This window comes from Blennius ocellaris, assembly GCF_963422515.1.
Source record: "Blennius ocellaris genome assembly, chromosome: 13".
NCBI lineage: Eukaryota > Metazoa > Chordata > Actinopteri > Blenniiformes > Blenniidae > Blennius > Blennius ocellaris.
Window position 1 is genome coordinate 25,515,356 of NC_137662.1, and position 18,075 is coordinate 25,533,430.

General features: G+C 47.0%; 1 protein-coding gene across 1 annotated transcript; it reads right to left on the reverse strand.

Annotated features, from left to right (window-relative positions):
• Positions 1-1,662: 1,662 nt before the first annotated feature.
• LOC308138199 (high-affinity choline transporter 1-like) lies at positions 1,663-17,704 on the reverse strand. The gene is made up of 8 exons (XM_080507218.1): positions 17,505-17,704; positions 9,808-9,924; positions 8,917-9,072; positions 5,182-5,330; positions 4,337-4,480; positions 4,031-4,184; positions 2,700-2,917; positions 1,663-2,541 (listed from the first exon to the last, which is right to left on the reverse strand). The coding sequence occupies exons 1-8, from the start codon at positions 17,686-17,688 to the stop codon at positions 1,990-1,992; spliced, it is 1,674 nt and encodes a 557-aa protein (XP_080363344.1). The 5' UTR covers positions 17,689-17,704; the 3' UTR covers positions 1,663-1,989.
• Between the last annotated feature and the right edge of the window lie 371 nt (positions 17,705-18,075).

Below are 18,075 nucleotides of genomic sequence, written 5' to 3' on the forward strand. Positions count from 1 at the left end.
TTAGATGCCTTCTGCTGCGTCTGAGCATGCTTCCTTCAGCACTTCATACCAACGTGGCTGATGAATCCTCTGCTGTTAGCATGGTCATCCTTGCACTGGTTGTTTTCTTTTTTTTAATAATTTTTTCTGCTCAACTTTCTTGCTGGTCATCAAAGTGTGGATGTGAGGCGGGGGAGACCGGGGCTTGGGACGTTGCATTGAGTTGGAGCTTTCTGTTTGCAGCATTGCATCCGTGCGCCGCACCGGTGTGCCGTGCTTGGTCTGTCTTTGCATCGCGTCTGAAGCTTCTGTTCAAACGCGATGCAGCGGTGGTCAGCATTCAGTTCAACCGCGGTCAGTGCCGCCGCATCACGTTTGAACTGAAAGCATCATGTCGACGCTGCAATTCGGGATGCATTGTGTCCGCGCTGCCGATATTCAGGCAGAAGGTGCAGTGTGGGGACGTACCACAGGTGCAATGCAAAGAGACGCTCAGCGCTTCCAGCGTGGAGCTGCTGGAGTTGCTGGTCCAGCGTTTGAGCAGAAAGCTAGCCAGATGCTGGCGCAGCGGACTGGCACTGCTCCGTCCTGTGATCAGCCGGGCAAGTAACCCGACCGTTCGCTCTTCAGGACCAACACAGAAGTTGCAGAAGCAGCTCTGTCTGTGGCTGCAAAGAATAAAAGTTAACAAAACAACTAGTGCAAAGTGGAGGATGTAAACAACAACAACAGAAGATTCATAAGGTCCACATCTTCCGTCTGGCTGAGACAACTGTTGTAACGTCACATATCTGGGAAGCTCAAAGAGCCGCCTACTTTGAACCTACTTTCTGCAGTGGAGACCAGCAGAGGATTTGGCTCCGGTCATGCTTTGCCATACCGCTCTGTAGTGCTCCGTTCGGTCCCCGCTCTTTTTGTGTGGTGGAAACACAGCTTAAATCTTGTTACTCACAATATGTTTCAGTCACACACAAGAGGTGATGAGGTACAACCTTTGAAATGAACCACTCAGTGTGCTGCTTTTTGAAAGGCCCCTCAGGAGTAAATCATTTGACTTGACTTGACTTGTCCGGCGCCCCACTTGAACTAGTCTGACTTCATGCCAAAGTACAGAGACACAGAGCCTGCAGCAGTGGTTCTGGAACTCTCTCAGCACTTCCCACAATGCATCTCTGGACACGGTTGTCGACCATCCGCAACGCTTTGAAACACATCTGTACACTGGATTGGTGAATCCCCATGCCCCCTTGATAATCTGTGAGAGGGTGAATCTGGTCTGTGGTTCCACGGCCAGGACTGAATCGGAGGTTTGACCAAATTTCTGCTTCTGCCACCAGTCAGGGTGTTTTAAGTACACAAAAGACAGACTTGTTTTCTTTTAGACCGAACAGCAAACATGATCCAGCACAGAAATTGATTGTGTCTGATTTACAGTTACAAAAGGCACAACAAAAACTACTCTTCTCAAAAGTAAGCACTCCTCCAGTAGATATCCTATGCCTCCACATGCCAGAACCCTAACCCTGTATCATTATTTGTGAAAAGCCAACACTGTGACACAATCTGATTCATCCAAATATGATGAGACAATTGTATGATTATATTCAAAATGTATTTTGTCGTGAGGAACAACAGGATTGTACATAAAACAAAACACAAGGATGTTGGTTCTGTTTCTTCCATTTCAATGGAAACTTCTTAGATTTAATTAAATGAAACATTTTTTTTAAAGGTACCATGTTTAAAAAGAGCTTCTTCTAATTGCATCACATTTCATGTATATTGGACTGACGAGCGTGACACTGTGACAGACCAGCAACCTGTCCAGGGTGGATCCTGGCCTCGCCCACAGTAGCTGGGATCGGCTCCAGAACCCCCGACCCTGAATTGGATAAGCAGAATACAAGATGGAAGGATGGACGAGGAGCATGAAGCAATGGATCTTATGAGCCTAGATTGTAGTTACCCCCTTCATTCATTACATGAGTAAATAAACACCAGACAGGAATGCTAACATGTGCTCATCATTGGTTCTGTTATGTCAGAAGGAGGGAGGCTTCCATTCCGCTTCTCATTCTCCTTCAGCTCTGTGGCGCCACCTGCTGGTGTTTGTGGCAGCTGCCGGTGTTTCACTTTGAACACGTCCCACCTCTCAGACAGCAGGTTTCTATTGAAGAGCTCAGACGTCAGGTAGGAGAAGAGCAAGATGGAGACCAGACCAGACACCATGGAGATGGTCTTAACCGGAGAGTACTGGACGTAGACGCCATCCTCCAGAGTGCATCCTGGGAAATGGAGGATGACGGGCAGTCCCAGAGATGTGTGTCCACTGAGGAGTCGTACCCCCAGTCCCACCAGAAGGCCTATAAGAGCCCCGTAAGCATTGGACACTTTAGAAAAGAGGACACAGACGAGTTGAGGGAAGATGAGGACGTATGCCACTTCAGCTCCAAGAAACCAGAAGAGCACGATGCTGTTTTTCAGGCTGGTCAGAGATGTTCCAGCCACACCCACCACAACCACAGCAGCACGGATCACCCACAGGGTCTCCCTGTCTGATGCCTGGGGAGAAAACAATGAATTATAAACCAGATGTTCATTCATTCATTCTGTCAAATCATCCTTATTGGCTCCTCCCCATACAGTAAAACCATTGAATGGGGAGTTGGGTACTGTAGTCGTAAGAAGAAGCAGTTTAGTTGGATTCTAGATCAGCTCACCTTTGGTCTCAGGAGGTTCTTGTAGATGTTGTTGGTGAAAACTGAAGCAGCAGAAAGCAAAGCAGAGTCAACTGACGACATGACGGCTGCAGCCACACATCCGATACCGATGATGGAGACGAAGGTCGGGGTGAGGTGCTGCAGGGCGATGGGCAGGACCAGAGCTGCTTCCCCACGGTCGTATGGAGACGGAGAACCATAGGAGGTCATGTTCCAGTCTGAAGGACAGAAACAGGAGAATGAAAGAGTTGGACTGATAGACCTAAAATGCTTAATTCATTCATCTTCTATCCAACTTGGCCTGCATACGGTCCCAGTGGCCGTATGGAGAGACAATCAGCCCGGACACCCCTGTCTTCCCCCAACACTTCTGAAGGACATCAAGCTTCTGGAAGACCATCCAAGAGATGTCATTTCTCCTGGTAGTTTGGACCGGGCTGAGGGGCTGAGTCGGATGTCCTTGGTTCACTTAGAGGACACCAGTGGATCTCTTAGCCGTTGTCCTGAACCACTTTAGCTGTCTCCTTTCACTGTGGAGGACCAATGGCTCCACCACGAGTCCTGACACTTGTATCCACAATCTCATTGTTTCAGTCTTGGTGGAACCCGGCGGCACTGAGTAGGTGGAGCAGGATCAGTAGGCTGGGGGAGCCAGAGTCTTCTGCTCTCAGGAGCTTATTTAAAACTCTGTCAGAGCAGTCTTTGTGCTGTCGGAGGGTCTCAAACCTGATTGAAACGTCTGAGGACGTTGTTGGGATCGGAGATGTCCTTGAAGCTGCAGGGTGACGACCTTTTCCAGAATCTTTGTCAGAAAGGGAGAGTTTGAGAGAGGGTGGTGGTTTGAGAGGAGCTCTGGATCCAGGTTGTGCTTCTTTAATATGGATCTGATAGCTGCAGTTTGAGGGAGGGCGGTACTTCACCAGTTGACATTCAGCACTAATACAATAGAAAAGGAATATTGTGACTCAGATCAGGGATCCACTACCAGATGTGTGCTGTTTGATATTAGGGACCGTAACATGGGAGACTTTATTCACTTGCACAGAGAAGGATTTGTAAACGAGTCTCTATGCAGACATCATCATTATATAAGTGTATGAATTCATTACTGATGAGTTGTAGATGGCTGCTTGATGGAAACTGCTGATCCAGTTGAAAACCTTCTCATTCATCTTCTACACCCCTATGAAGAAACCAGGAAACACTTTGATCCTCTTCCTCAGCAGGAGCCTCCAGAGGGACAATTTTTCACAATGACATTAGATTTTCCTTGACCATAACACAGACACCATTTTTCACAATTGACTGCAGGAAGCAAAGCTGTTGATTACCTGTAGACGACACGGCCGCCCCGAGCAGTACGAGAGGAATCATAAATACAAGCAGGATGAAAGCAGCAACAAAGCATGTGAGCTTGGCCGTCGCAGTAGAAGAAGACGACAAGATTCTCTGCTGGATGGACTGACATGCCAGACTGCCCAGTGCCTTCAAAACAAAATGCAGTAAATAAAAACTAAATCTGCTGATTTTCTTCCTCAAATTTAGTTTTGAAGTGTCAGAAACACAAATGACATGAGCTGTCCTAGTGCAGTGTGATTGTAGGAGATATATTACTTGATGTTGTTGCCTCATCTTACCAAGTAGCAGAACTCATCAATCATTAACCATGTCTTTCTAACATCTGGTGTGCCAATCCATGGAGAGTGTAAAGAGTTGTTCAGCAGAGTCTGGCTGATGTTCACGGTGTGAGGGTTCATCATGACGAAGGGAACACAGACAACCTGTAGGAAAAAGACAAGGAACAATAAATACACAGAGCCTGGGAGGTTTTCTTTCTGACCCTCCTTGAACCGTATCAGATTATATAGAAATATACTTTAGGTGTCAGGGTTAGTGTTTGGATAACCCTAACCCTAACCCTAGCCCTAACCCTTCCACCAGCCTTGCCAGAGGGCAAGGATCCTGAATGATTTGTAGTTTCTCTCTTTCCTCCTCCTCTTCTTCCTAAATAAAGCCCCATTTGACCTCTTCACCATGTTCCCTCCATCTCGATGATGTCACGGTAACTGCACCTTGGGAGAACATTGTTCTGCAATTCACAGTATTGAGACACGAGATTTCAATTCAACTTTGGCCAGTTAACCTGCATGTGCTTGCTTTCAAAATAAAAGCTCCAAAGTCCTTCAAATGAATAGCCCTCATTTAGTAAAACCTTCCAAATGAATATTACGTGGTTAGCTAGGCTAGGGCCTTTCATAATAAAATTCTAAACTCCTTCAAAAAAACCTTTTTGAAAGGCCATCATTTAGAAAACGATGGATCTTCCTATAAAAATAACAGAAACACTGAACAAGATGTAGTTTGTATATTTAGCCAGTAGTAGGTGCTGTAATGACACCACACACACACACACACACACACACACACACACACACACACACACACACACACACACACACACACACACTCCAGCAGCCTTTACCAAGCTGATGAAGATGAGGGTGAGCTGTATGACATCAGTGTAGGCCACGGAGTAGAGGCCTCCCAGCAGGGTGTAGACCACGGCCACGGCAGCAGAGATCCAGATGCAGACGGAGAAGGACACATCCAGGACCACACTCATGGTTCCTCCTGTCAGACACCGTCAGGATTGGTCCACAGCACAGCAGCCAATGAGCATCACAGTAACGCCACAATAAAGCCTCGTTTACACCACCACGTTTCAAGTGAAAACTCAGTGTTTTGGTTTCACAAAGGTTTCACGTTTACACAGCAACATTCTAAAAACACTGTTTGTTTCAATGGAAACGGCAGAAACGTGATGCAGAAATTATGTCGTTTTCATGGTGGGCTCTAAACATGAAGACTGGGAGAACATTCTAGTGGACAGACCACCAAGTTTGATTGTTATCAAGGTGTCTCCACCCATCCATTGTCTGTCGCTTATCCAGGCCGGGTCGTGGAGGCAGCAGTCTGAGCACAGTTGCCCAGACTTCCCTCGCCCCAGACTCTTCCTCCAGCTCTTCTGGTGGCACCCCAAGGTGTTCCCAGGCCATAGAGAGACATAGTCCCTCCAGCGTGTCCTGGGTCTGCCCCGAGGCCTCCTGCCGGAGGGACATGATGGAACACCTCCCTGGGGAGGCTCCAGCATCTGAAACAGGTGCCTGAACCACCTCAGCTGCTCCTCTGGATGTGGAGGAGCAGCGGCTCTACTCCGAGCTCCTCCCTGGTGACTGAGCTCCTCCCCCTATCTCTAAGGGTGACTGAGCTCCTCCCCCTATCTCTAAGGGTGACTGAGCTCCTCCCCTATCTCTAAGGGTGACTGAGCTCCTCACTCTATCTCTGAGGGTGACTGAGCTCCTCCCCCTATCTCTAAGGGTGACTGAGCTCCTCACTCTATCTCTAAGGGTGACTGAGCTCCTCCCCCTATCTCTAAGGGTGACTGAGCTCCTCACCCTATCTCTAAGGGTGACTGAGCTCCTCACCCTATCTCTAAGGGTGACTGAGCTCCTCCCCCTATCTCTAAGGGTGACTGAGCTCCTCACCCTATCTCTAAGGGTGACTGAGCTCCTCCCCCTATCTCTAAGGGGGACTGAGCTCCTCCCCCTATCTCTAAGGGTGACGCCCAGCCACCCTACGGAGGAAGCTCATTTCAGCCGCTTGTATCCGGGATCTCGTTCTTTCGGTCATGACCCATAGTTCATGACCATAGGTGAGGGGAGGAACGAAGATCGACCGGTAAATCGAGAGCTTCGTCTTTTGGCTCAGCTCCATCTTCACCACGACGGACCGATACAACGTCTACATAACTGCAGACGCTGCACCGATCCGCCTGTCGATTTCACGCTCCATCTTCCCCCACTCGTGAACAAGACCCCAAGATACTTGAACTCCTCCACCTGTGACAAGGGCACTCCACTGACCTGGAGGGGGCAAGACACCTTTTTCCAGTCGAGAACCATGGCCTCAGATTTAGAGGTGCTGATCTTCATCCCAGCTGCTTCACACTCGGCTGTGAACCGCGTCAGTGCTGAAGGTCCAGGCTTGATGGAGCCAACAGAACCACATCATCTGCAAATAGCAGAGATGAGATCCTGTGGTCCCCAAACTGGACCCACTCCGGCCCCCAGCTGTGCCTAGAAATTCTGTCCATATCTATGAGGAACAGAATTGGTGATAAAGGACACCCCTGCCTCCAGCCAACGTGCACTGGGAACAGGTCCGACCTACTGCCGGCAATGTGAACCAAACTCCTGCTCCGGGAATACAAGGACCGACCAGCCCTTAGCCCCGGACTCCATACTCCCGGAGCACCCCCCACAGGACATCTCGAGGGACACGATCGAACACCTTCTCCAGATCCACAAAACACATGTGGACTGGTTGGCCGAACTCCCATGAACCCTCAAGCACCTGGTGGAGGGTCTAGAGCTGGTCCAGTGTTCCACCATCAGGACGAAAACCGCATTGTTCCCCTTGGATCCGAGGTTCGACTAACGGCCGGACCCTCCTCTCCAGTACCCTGGAATAGACTTTCCCGGGGAGGCTGAGGAGTGTGATCCCTCTGTAGTTGGAACACACCCTCCGATCCCCCTTCTTGAGGCTCGCTTGGCCTGCCGGTACCTGTCGATGGCCTTGGGAGTCCTATGAGCAAACAGTGCCCGATAGGACTCCTTCTTCAGCTTGACGACATCCCTTACTTCTGGTTTCCACCACCGGGTTCGGGGATTGCCGCCATGACAGGCGCCTGTAGTTGCTTCAACAATGGAAGTGGAGAACATGGTCCACTCAGACTCAATGTCTCCAGCCTCCCTGGGGACCCGTGAGAAGCTCTCCTGGAAGTAGGAGTTGAAAACTGCGCGGACGGAGGGCTCGGCCAGATGTTCCCAACAGACCCTCACAACACGTTTGGGCCTGCCGAGTCTATCCGGCCTCCTCCCGGTCCAGCACATCCAACTCACCACCAGGTGGTGATCAGTTGACAGCTCTGCCCTTCTCTTTATCCGAGTGTCCAAGACACGCGGCCGGAGATCAGATGACACGACCACAAAGTCTATCATTGACCTCCGGCCTAGGGTGTCCTGGTGCCACGTGCACTTATGGACACCCCTGTGCTCCAACATGGTGTTCGTTATGGACAAGCTGTGACTGGCACAGAAGTCCAATAACAGAAAACCACTCGGGTTCAGATCGGGGAGGCCGTTCCTCCCAATCACCCCCTTCCAAGTCTCACTGTCATTGCCCATGTGGGCGTTGAAGTCCCCCAGGAGAACAATGGAGTCCCCAGTTGGGGCACTATCCAGCACCCCTCCCAGGGACTCCAAGTGGGTTGGGTACTCTGAACTGCTGTTCGGTGCATAGGCCGAGACAACAGTCAGAGACCTGTCCCCTACTTGAAGGTGTAGGGACGCAACCCTCTCGTTCACCGGGGTGAACTCCAACACATGGCGGCTGAGCTGTGGGGCAATAAGCAAGCCCACTCCAGCCCGCCGCCTTACACCGCGGGCAACTCCAGAGAAGTGGAGTATCCAGCCCCTGTCGAGGAGCTGGGTTCCAGAGTCCAAGCTGTGAGTGGAGGTTGGCCCGACTATATCTAGACGGTATCTCTCAGCCTCCCCCACAAGCTCGGGCTCCTTCCCCCCCAGCGAGGTCACATTCCATGTCCTGAACACCAGATTCTGTGTCCGGGGATCGGGTCGTCGAGGCCCCTGCCGTCGACTGCCACCCAATCCACATTGCACCCGACCCCTACGGCAGCCTCTGTAGGTGGTGGGCCCACAGGAGGATGAGGAGGAGGGGCCCGCGTCGTCCCTTCGGGCTGAGCCCGGGCGAGTCCCACGGGCAAGAGCCCTCCACCAGGCGCTCGCATGCGAGCCTCCACCCCGGGCCTGGCTCCAGGGTGAGGCCCCGGCTGCGCCAAACCGGGTGACGGCACTTCTCTCCTCTGGTGTATGTTCAGAGGGGGTCTTCTGAACTGCTTTTGGTCTGACCCGTCGCCTAGGACCTGTTTGCCTTGGGAGACCCTACTGGGGGGCCATAAAGCCCCCCGACAACGTAGCTCCGAGGGTCATTCGGGTGCTCAAACTCTCCCACCACGGTAAGGTAGCAGTTCAAGGGGGAGATCAAGGTGACTGTCAAGATAAAATTACCAAGTTTGATTGTGATCAAGATGACTCTGAAAATAAAACTACCAAGTCCCAGGAGAATGTATTTTTACCGAGTCCAGTCAGTGTTGATGGTACCCAGAACAAATCCACCACAAGTGAAAGCAGACTCAGTCCAGCTGCAGCGATTTTTCCATATTTCAAGTGAAACGGATCCATCATGGTGACACATTTCATGTCTCTCATCGGCTTCGCAAAGAACAAACCAGCTGAGGAGAAAAGTGCAACAGAAGGAGACAAAAGGTTAAAATTGTGTGAACAATTACAGAATAACTTGTCAGCCATTTTTTTGAATGTGTTTTTAATAAACTGAAGGTTTGGTTTCCAATGTTTACTCTGATCAAATAACATTTCAACATTGAGTACTCTGATTCCAATACACATCATAGACATCCACAACACTCTATTCATTTATGTTTCTGAGTTTTATGCATTAGACAGATTATGGTAGGGCTGTAGTACTCGAGTCCGTACTCGAGACGTTTTATTGTCGTCTTGGACTCCTTGGTATTTGACGGGACTTGTCTCAGACTCGGCCACTGGATTTGCAAAATATTTTAATCATCTCCACCGAGTCCAACTGTTTGTAAACCTGAGTTAAAGCTATAATCTTTGTAAAATAGTTTTTTTGCAAATCCACAACCACTGCAATTCTCCACCGTCACAACGATCCTCTGATGCCAGGGGGTTTCTGGTGGATTTTTAACTGGTCTGATGCTCTTGAGATGCTAGCTCATGTCTGTCTGTGATGCTAACAGATAGTTTGATCATATTGACCGTTTCCATGAAGTTGCTTTCTTTGCAGAAACACAAACCAACATCTGAGCAGAAAATGTTCCTTGTTTTTCATGGTGTGTTTGGAAGAACTCTTCAGTTCTCTTGTGTTTTGACTGTTTCTCAAATCCAGATTAGCAGTAGTCTGGCAGATATGACTAAACTCTTACCAACAATGAACCCCGTACTGAATGCAGTGAACATGATGAGTGTCCAGATCAGTCCCATTGACGGCGTGTACATCATCTCCACAGTGCCAACAATCACAGCTCCTCCGATCCACGTGGCTGAGAGATGGATCACAAAACACAGAATCACTGGTAAATAACAGCCGAACTACTAAATTCTCACCAGCTTCCAATGTTCCTCTATCCAGCATCTTCCTCCTCTAACATCAGATTATAGAGCATCTTCCTCCTCTGACATCAGATTATAGAGCATCTTCCTCCTCTGACATCAGATTATAGAGCATCTTCCTCCTCTGACATCAGATTATAGAGCATCTTCCTCCTCTGACATCAGATTATAGAGCATCTTCCTCCTCTGACATCAGATTATAGAGCATCTTCCTCCTCTGACATCAGATTATAGAGCATCCTGTACAGAACACTTAATATTTTTAATTAAAAGAAAGACACAAGTCCTCAAATGTTGCACAACTTTGTCTAGATTTGACAACATGTATCATTTCTTGAGAGGAAGATGTATTGCCTTTCAGTCTCTGTGGGTTTCAAAGCAGTCAGTCTTCAGACACTCGTTGTCACGCCCCACTCCTCAGAGGCCTCTTAGGGGCGTGGTTGGGTTTTTTCCGTCTTCTGTCTCTCCTCCCCTTTTGCTTCAGGCTGTGTGTGAGGAAGTGGAGTTGCTGGGGGAATCATTACCTGATTCAGTTCAGCTGCGACGACCGGGTGGAGCTCGTCTCCTCCTGATCATCTGCACCTCTTAAACGGTGCTCGACTCTGCGCTGGATCAGAACACTTCCTGCGTTAGTAGACTTGTGTGTGTTGTCTCCCAGATTTTGTGTTGGACTAACGCCGCTTCCTTCGGTTTCCCTTTGAAGACTCGCCTGCCTCAGCTTCCCCTGTTTCCTGACCCACCGTGACCAGACCCGACTCAAACCCCAGTAGCTCCCGCTTCCGCAACTCAGCCTCGAACTCCTTCCTCTGGAGCCCGCAGAACCTTGTATTCACGCTCTTGTTGAAAATAAACTCAAGTGTACTCGTCTGTCTCCCGCTGGTGTATCTGCCTCCGAAGTCACACTGTAACACTCGTGGCCTCAGAGGAACGATTTTCCTCTGGTAGGACCCCATTATAGTTCACACTAAACATTTCTGGAAGAGAGCAGATGGCAGCTTTGGTCTCTTGCTGAAAAGGCCATGTTTTATTGAATTATAGTGTTTAATGGTCTGGTTTGGCTCACATCTCTCCGAAGGATGATTTTGTTGTTTGATGTTTTGCAGAGCTTATTGGGACAGGATAGCTCGGAGCCACTCTTATGTTGCCATCCTTGACATTTCCTTTCCCATCTTGGTCGACTCCAACCACTCTTCCCAGTTTGTACTGGTTTCTCAGTGCATTTTGGTCAGCCACCCAAACTATGTCTGCGACGTTGCCACTCGTTGGGCCAAATGTATTCATAAGGAATATCCTCATGAATAAATGCGGGGGTGCCCGCTGCGGCGCCGGGGGTGGGTCCTCCCTCCACCTCCCTCCCCCCGCTGGGGCAGGGATGGCCCCGGCTGCCGTGCTCCGGTTCCGGCTCACCCCTGGATCGGGGGGAGACGGGGAGCAGTGGGGCTCCCGGCTTGGATGGACAGCTGACTTTTTTTTTTTTTTTTTGTCTGTTTGTTTTCTTCCTTTCTTTTTTTTTTGTTGTGTCCTTTGTTTTGTGTCCTTTTGTTTTTGTCTTTGCTATCATTGTTGTGATTATTTAGTTTTTTGCTCTGTTGTTGCTCAGGCTGGTTTAATCTCATGGCAGTTGGAACATATTTGGATCACTGTGATTATTGTATTATAATGGCAAAAAATGTATGTCGCACTAACAAGGGTATTGTATGTATTCCCCCACCAAGTCTTTCTCTGTCTTTCCTCTCCTCTCCTCCATCCTTTCACCCCAACCAGTCCGCAGAATTCCTCCACCTCTGACTCTGGTTTCTACAAAGTTTCTCCTGTTGGGGGAGTTTTTCCTTTCCACAGTCGCAAACACCTGCTTGCTCATGTGGATATGTTGGGCTTTTCTATTTTCTCTATAAAAGAACATTGGAATGACTGTCATGTATTTAAACATTTCTTTTTTTTTAATTAAGAAAAAAAGAAGATAAGGAACATCCTGTGAATACATTTAGCCCCGCGAGCTGGCACCAATGATTCCAGAACGTATTGACTTCTGTTTGTTTGGCTGGCAGTCTTTTGCGGGGGTAGCCTTTGAAGTCAAAGTTTGCAAAGTCACCCTTGGGGTTGGCTCGTACAAGCAGGAGACTGTTTGGGCTGAGGTTGCAAATACAATCTTCTCTGCTTTGCACTTTAGCGTCTATTGGTCTTTCATTCACGAGGTTGGACGCTGTGAACAAAATCGTTTGGAATTCACTCCAGGTAGAAACCCCATCAACTGCCAGATTTTTAAGCACCAGGATTTGAGAAAGAAACCACCAGCCTTTAGGGTCTCCTCCACTCCTTGAGTGATCTTGACAAGAGTTCCCAGACTGTTGTGGGAAGTAAGTATGTCGTCGACATAACTGTCTTCATCAAAGACTGTGCGCTCCTCTACCAGGTGACTAAAAGCTGCTAGCTTGGCTGTCTCTCTCATTGCCACCTGTGTGATGCACCCTGCTGGTCTGTCACCAATATTTACTCTGGTTATGGCATACTCCTCAATGTCATCGACAGGATTGTGCCTCCAGAGAAATCAGTGCAGGTGCATGTCACGGTCCGCCAACCATACCGAGTTGTACATCTTCTGGATGTCTCCTAAGGCAGCATGCACACCCTGCCTGAATCACAGCAGAACAGCTCTGATAGGGTTGAGCACATTTGGTCCCTTTATCAGTATGTCATTCATGCTTATCCCTTTGAACTTTTGGCTGCTATTCCATACTAGTCGGACTGGAGTAGTGACAGAGTGGGGATTCGGGGCCACTAGGTGACTCACATACCAGACAGGGCCTTTCCAGTCGTTCTTCATCTCTTCAATAAGCTTTATCACTGCACGTCGGTCTACCATCTCATCTACTTGTACAGAACATGCTGCTTTCCACTCTGGCTCTCTCTCCAGCTGCTTTTCTGTTCTTAGGAAAGTAGCTCAAACAGCGCCAATGTTGTTCGGAACAGAGCAGGGATCTTGTGTCCACGGATGCTTTGCGTCCCAATGTGGATTGTCTGCGTGAGCATCTGCCTTGACGTATGTTAGTCCCTCTTATTTCCAGCTCCTTTTCCTCTGCCAGTGTAATTTCTTTGCCCCCTGGCTGGCAATTACCACATCGACAACCCCCACATTTTGGCTCACAGGCTGCGCCAAGGCTCTCCCATCTCCACCAATCAATAAAGTCTCTGGTAGAGCCACCTGTCACATCAACTTGTAGCGGGTCACCGTTGCTTCTTACCTCCTTATATTCAACAGCAGCTGTGTGCATTGATCGAGCGAAGTGTGTTTCTGACTGATGTGCAGCAATCTCAATGTCTTCAAATAAAGCAGGGTGAACACCACATACCGTCTTGCCCAGGGGGCCTGTCCCACAAGACGAGGTCCCTAACAACTTTACTCTTTGGGAGGCATGTCTTCCTTCACGGTGACTGATCAAAAGTTCAACCTCCCTCGGGCATTTCAGGTCTTCCAGATTGACTTCGGGGAAGAATCTCTGAAGTTTTATGGGTTCGATTTCTTTTTGGGTACTTTTGCAATTTCGTCCAGTCCATAGCAAACAAGTTCATGTGACCTTTGCTCACCTGAGGCAGTGTGAACGCGTACTCTGAGTAGATAGCGTTTTGTTTTTACCGTCAAAGTCATTCCACCAACACCGCCCAGGACTAAAGTCACTCCCTCACTTTGAGGCCTGAGATGGCCAGCAGCCTTGTGCGTGATATAGTTCGTGTCTGAAGCGAGGTCAATGAGCATTCCAACCTTCTCCCCTGCATTCGCAATTACTTCCATGAGCAGTAATATGACAGGAGGTTCAGACAGTCCATTTGTCTGCAGAAGTTGTGACGATGGAGTTCCCACCCGAGTGTTTTCATTGGTGAATGCCTTCTGGCATCTTTGGGCCAGTTCTGGTGACAATCCACCCAGGAACATTTCCTGTTCCAAAGTAAAGTTGTTTCGAGCAGCATTGCTTTTCCTCCTGATATCGCAATATTTCTGTGATAGCACTTCACTTTCTTTTAGACAAAGGAAGTAATGGTGATCTAGAGGACACCCCTTTCTGTATTCTTGATCCCTGCAAAGGCAAGTGTCCTTGCAGTCCTCATTCTTTGTATGCCAACCAAGACACATCTCGCATGCCCCGAGTCATTTTAGTGTGACTCTCTTCTCTGGGACACTGAGATTTGTAAATTTTCTGCAATCGAAGAGTTTGTTGTAGTGCCTTTCATCGCCACACACTCCACATGTATTTGCAAGTTCTTTCTTTGTGCTCTTGGTTGAGGCAAACTTTTTCTCTGGTCTTTTATGTGGAAAGTGGTCAGATCTGTCTGTCACTTTTAACTGCTCCAACCTTTCGAGTACGCCCTCCTGCTTTTTAAGGAATTTCACAAGCATATTGAAATGGTTGTTGTTCATCACTCCATTGCTTGGCTCCATCATGTGAACAGGCCAGTCTCGTTTCACAAATGCAGGGAGTTTACTTTCAATGATTTGTTTGGCTAGTGGATTCTTTATTGCACTGGTGCTGTTAAGTTCTGTGAGATCAGCTACGGCCTTCTCAACTGCCTGGACGAGATCAATGACCTTCCTCGAATAGGAGGTAGTCTCTCCAAGTCTTTGAGTATTTCAAGTGTATTGCAGACTTGTTTCCGTATTTGTTTCCAAGAACTCTGAACATCTCTTCAGCAGAGGAGTATGTCGACAGGCTCAGGTCTTTGACTACCTTGTCTTCAATGCTATCCACAAGTTGTATCTTTTTAACTTCAACAGACCCGGTGGGTTCACCTTATTCTTGCAAGTTTTCCCAGTCCTTTTTCCATCTGTAGTAATCCCTACTGTTGCCACTGAAGATAGGAAGCGCAGTTGGTTCTATTTTGACAGTTGGGTTAATTGGTGCTGGGACCAGCAGTGCCTCGTTTCCACCATTGCTGGTACCCGAAGTTTCATCTGCGATTCATCTCTCAGTACGGAACTCCGCCTCTCTCAGCTCCATCTTGTATTTCAAAGCTTTTGTTCCTCTGATTCTGTTATTGAGAGCTCTTCTCTCCTCACCAGGAATCCAATTTTCCCAAGCATGCTTGGGAAAATTGACTTCTTTGAGCCTTTTCCCCAATAAATCCATATGAACACTATAACTTTCAAAATTAGTGCTCGTCACAACTTCTTCCTCTCCATAATTTCTCCACAAAGTATCTTGCAGCATATTCTTCACAAGTTTGAATCTTTCCTCAGCTTCTTTGGCCATTTCCTGGATTTCCTTCTGATGCTCGAGAACTTGCTGTTCTTCCTCCTCTTTTACATGTCTGACAGTATGTCTGCCAAGTAATTCTCGTTTGTTTGGAGGAGTTCATTGAATCGGTCAGACAATTTTTTGAAGTCATCCAATAATTCTTGTTGAGCCATGAAATCTGCCTCTTGTGAGAGATGATTGGCTTGACGAGTAAAAAGGCTCTTGGAGGTTGTTTGCTCCTTCTTGCGTTGTTTAATTGACTTCTCTTCAGCCATTGCCATCGCGTCCACAATTGGAATTTAAAAGCCTTTTAATCCTTTAATCTTCCTGGTACACGAGTGGTTTTCAACTGTCAAGCTTATTTCCTCTTTGATGCTAATCCAGCTTGATGGGACATGGATGGAGCTCAAGTACAACGACGCGATGCCAACTCAGTTTTTAAAACGTTTATTTCTAGCCTTTTATAACAGGTTGAAAACCTTAAAGAAAAGGGTAAAAAAGAGACAAAGGAAGAAATAAGCTCTGTTCAAATGTTTCCAATGAATTAACACCCTGAGCTTTTTCTCATTTTTATTCATTAATTTATTAACTGAATTATCTGCTATGTACCACAATGTTTCAACCTAAAATGTTTTCCATTTGTAAAATTAAATCATGTACCTTGCCGTACTCATTTTAACCATTTTAATCAAAGTCTAACTTTATAGAACGTATTTGATCCATAACTTATTTATTCATTTTAGTCTTTACGTAAATATATTTATCTAACTCAACCAAAACTCATTACTCTTAACATTTTAGTGATTTTATCCTTCATTGTTTTAACATAAATTCCACTATGAAATCACACTATGTACATGTATCTCAAGTGGACCAGGCAGCACCCAGTAACAAGGAATTTTGCCTAAATTATGCCTCTGCAAACAAATTGGTCAGGCCAACCACTATGGTCGTAGAGTTTATGCTTAGATTTGGGTCAAATGACAAACAAATCAAAACAGTTCAACAAGTCTGAAGCCACTCACAAAACAACGTCTCTGAGCTCCTCCACTGCATTCTCTGAGTGTCTGATCAATTTTAAATCAGGGTAGGAGTCGCACAAGAGGAGCTTAGAGCTCAGTCCCACCCCTTATGTTGGGCTCCATCTTCTGTCTATATGTGGTACTACCCTACACCTGACCCAAGCTGAACTGGAAAGAACAGGTTAGACTTGAGGTGTTTTCTTCACTGTTTCCCTTCTTCATGTTTGGCGAACCATAGACACAAGCAGGTTCAGTTTGCTGCGTTCCAAAGAACACTATGACTAACATCAAACATCAACACAATTCATGAGTGGGTTCACAAATTCTCAAGTATGTAGCAACAAGTCTGATCACAAACAGTGGCAAACTTTCAGAAGTAATAGATTACACCCTGCACATGAGCCAGTTAGCATTAACTCCACCCAGTAAGGCCACAGGCTCTTATGTAGATGTAGGAGGCTGTTTAAAGTCATGAAAGTAGATATTTGTTCTCACAATCATAGTGGAAGGAAAGATTAAAGTACAGATATCTAAAATACTTTCATATTATTGGCTCTAGAAATACTTCATTAATTGTCACCTCTGTTCAAAACTGAAAAATACACAGACATTCTACTGAAGCTTGTAATATAGTTTTATACTGAAGAACTGAAGCACCAATTCTTTATTCCTTATTGGACACTTGATGTACTTGTTTACTATTTCAGATGATCTTTACTGTTTCAATACTTTAGTGTACGTTGTACATTTCAGGCACTTTACAAGGAGGATAGAAAGTTCTCTTGCTTGTTAACATCACTTCACTGAGCAGTTTCTATTTGACCTGCAGAGTTTACATCTATTATTTAGACTGGAGAAGCTCCAACCCTTAAAACCAACCAAAACTCTGAGAATTGTTAAAGTGTGTAAAGGAGTCGTGCAACACATCCCTTGTCTCATTGTTATGTATTTGATCAACTTGGTGGAAAACTGCATGTTGTATCTGTAATCTACTGTATATTTAACTCATACAATGTGTCTCACCTTTAATTCAGGGCATCTTTTGAAATCTGAATTTTTTGAATTTGAATTGTTTGAATTTATTTTGGCAGTCTTCAGAAAACTAAACAGAACAAATAACACTCAATTGTCCAACTGATCAGCCGAAAGGCTGGAGGTCCAAATGTTCTTGTCATTACCTTGAGTGATGTCTGACTACACTGTAGTCTTCTCAATCTCATCCAGATACTCTGATTACTCAGTGGGTAATGAAATCCTCACCTGTCATGGTGAAGATCCCCACCAGCCAGCCGATGCCTCGGTTCCCCAGCAGGGCCATCTCCATCCCAGTGGCTGCACTCTTCTTCTGCTCCCGTCTGGACTTGAAGGAGGCCCAGACGCCGGTCCCGAGGACCAGCAGGTAGAAGACCGCCATCACCACGGCACCGGGGACGTTGACGGCCATGATGGACCACCGCAGACTGTCTGAGGTTTGACTGACTGAACGGGTGACTGCTGGTGGTGAATATTTGAGTTATCAAAGAGCAAATCCTCCCTCATCTGATCTTATCCCTCTGGTCAAACTGGTTGTTTTGTGTCGTGTCGAGATAAAAACCACATTTCTCAATGCAGTAGTGCTTAGAGATATGTGGAGAGAAAATCATACTTGCTTATATAATGGTGACTAAATGCTTTATAGGGGGAAGCTGTACAATATAAACAAAGTAATAAATCTGTCATATTTGTTGGGACCTGTGTCAGAGTGATGATGTCGCTGCCTATGTCTGTGCTGTATTCATCTTTCTTTCTTTATTAGTATATTTCCAGGGGATCGTATACACTAATGGACACT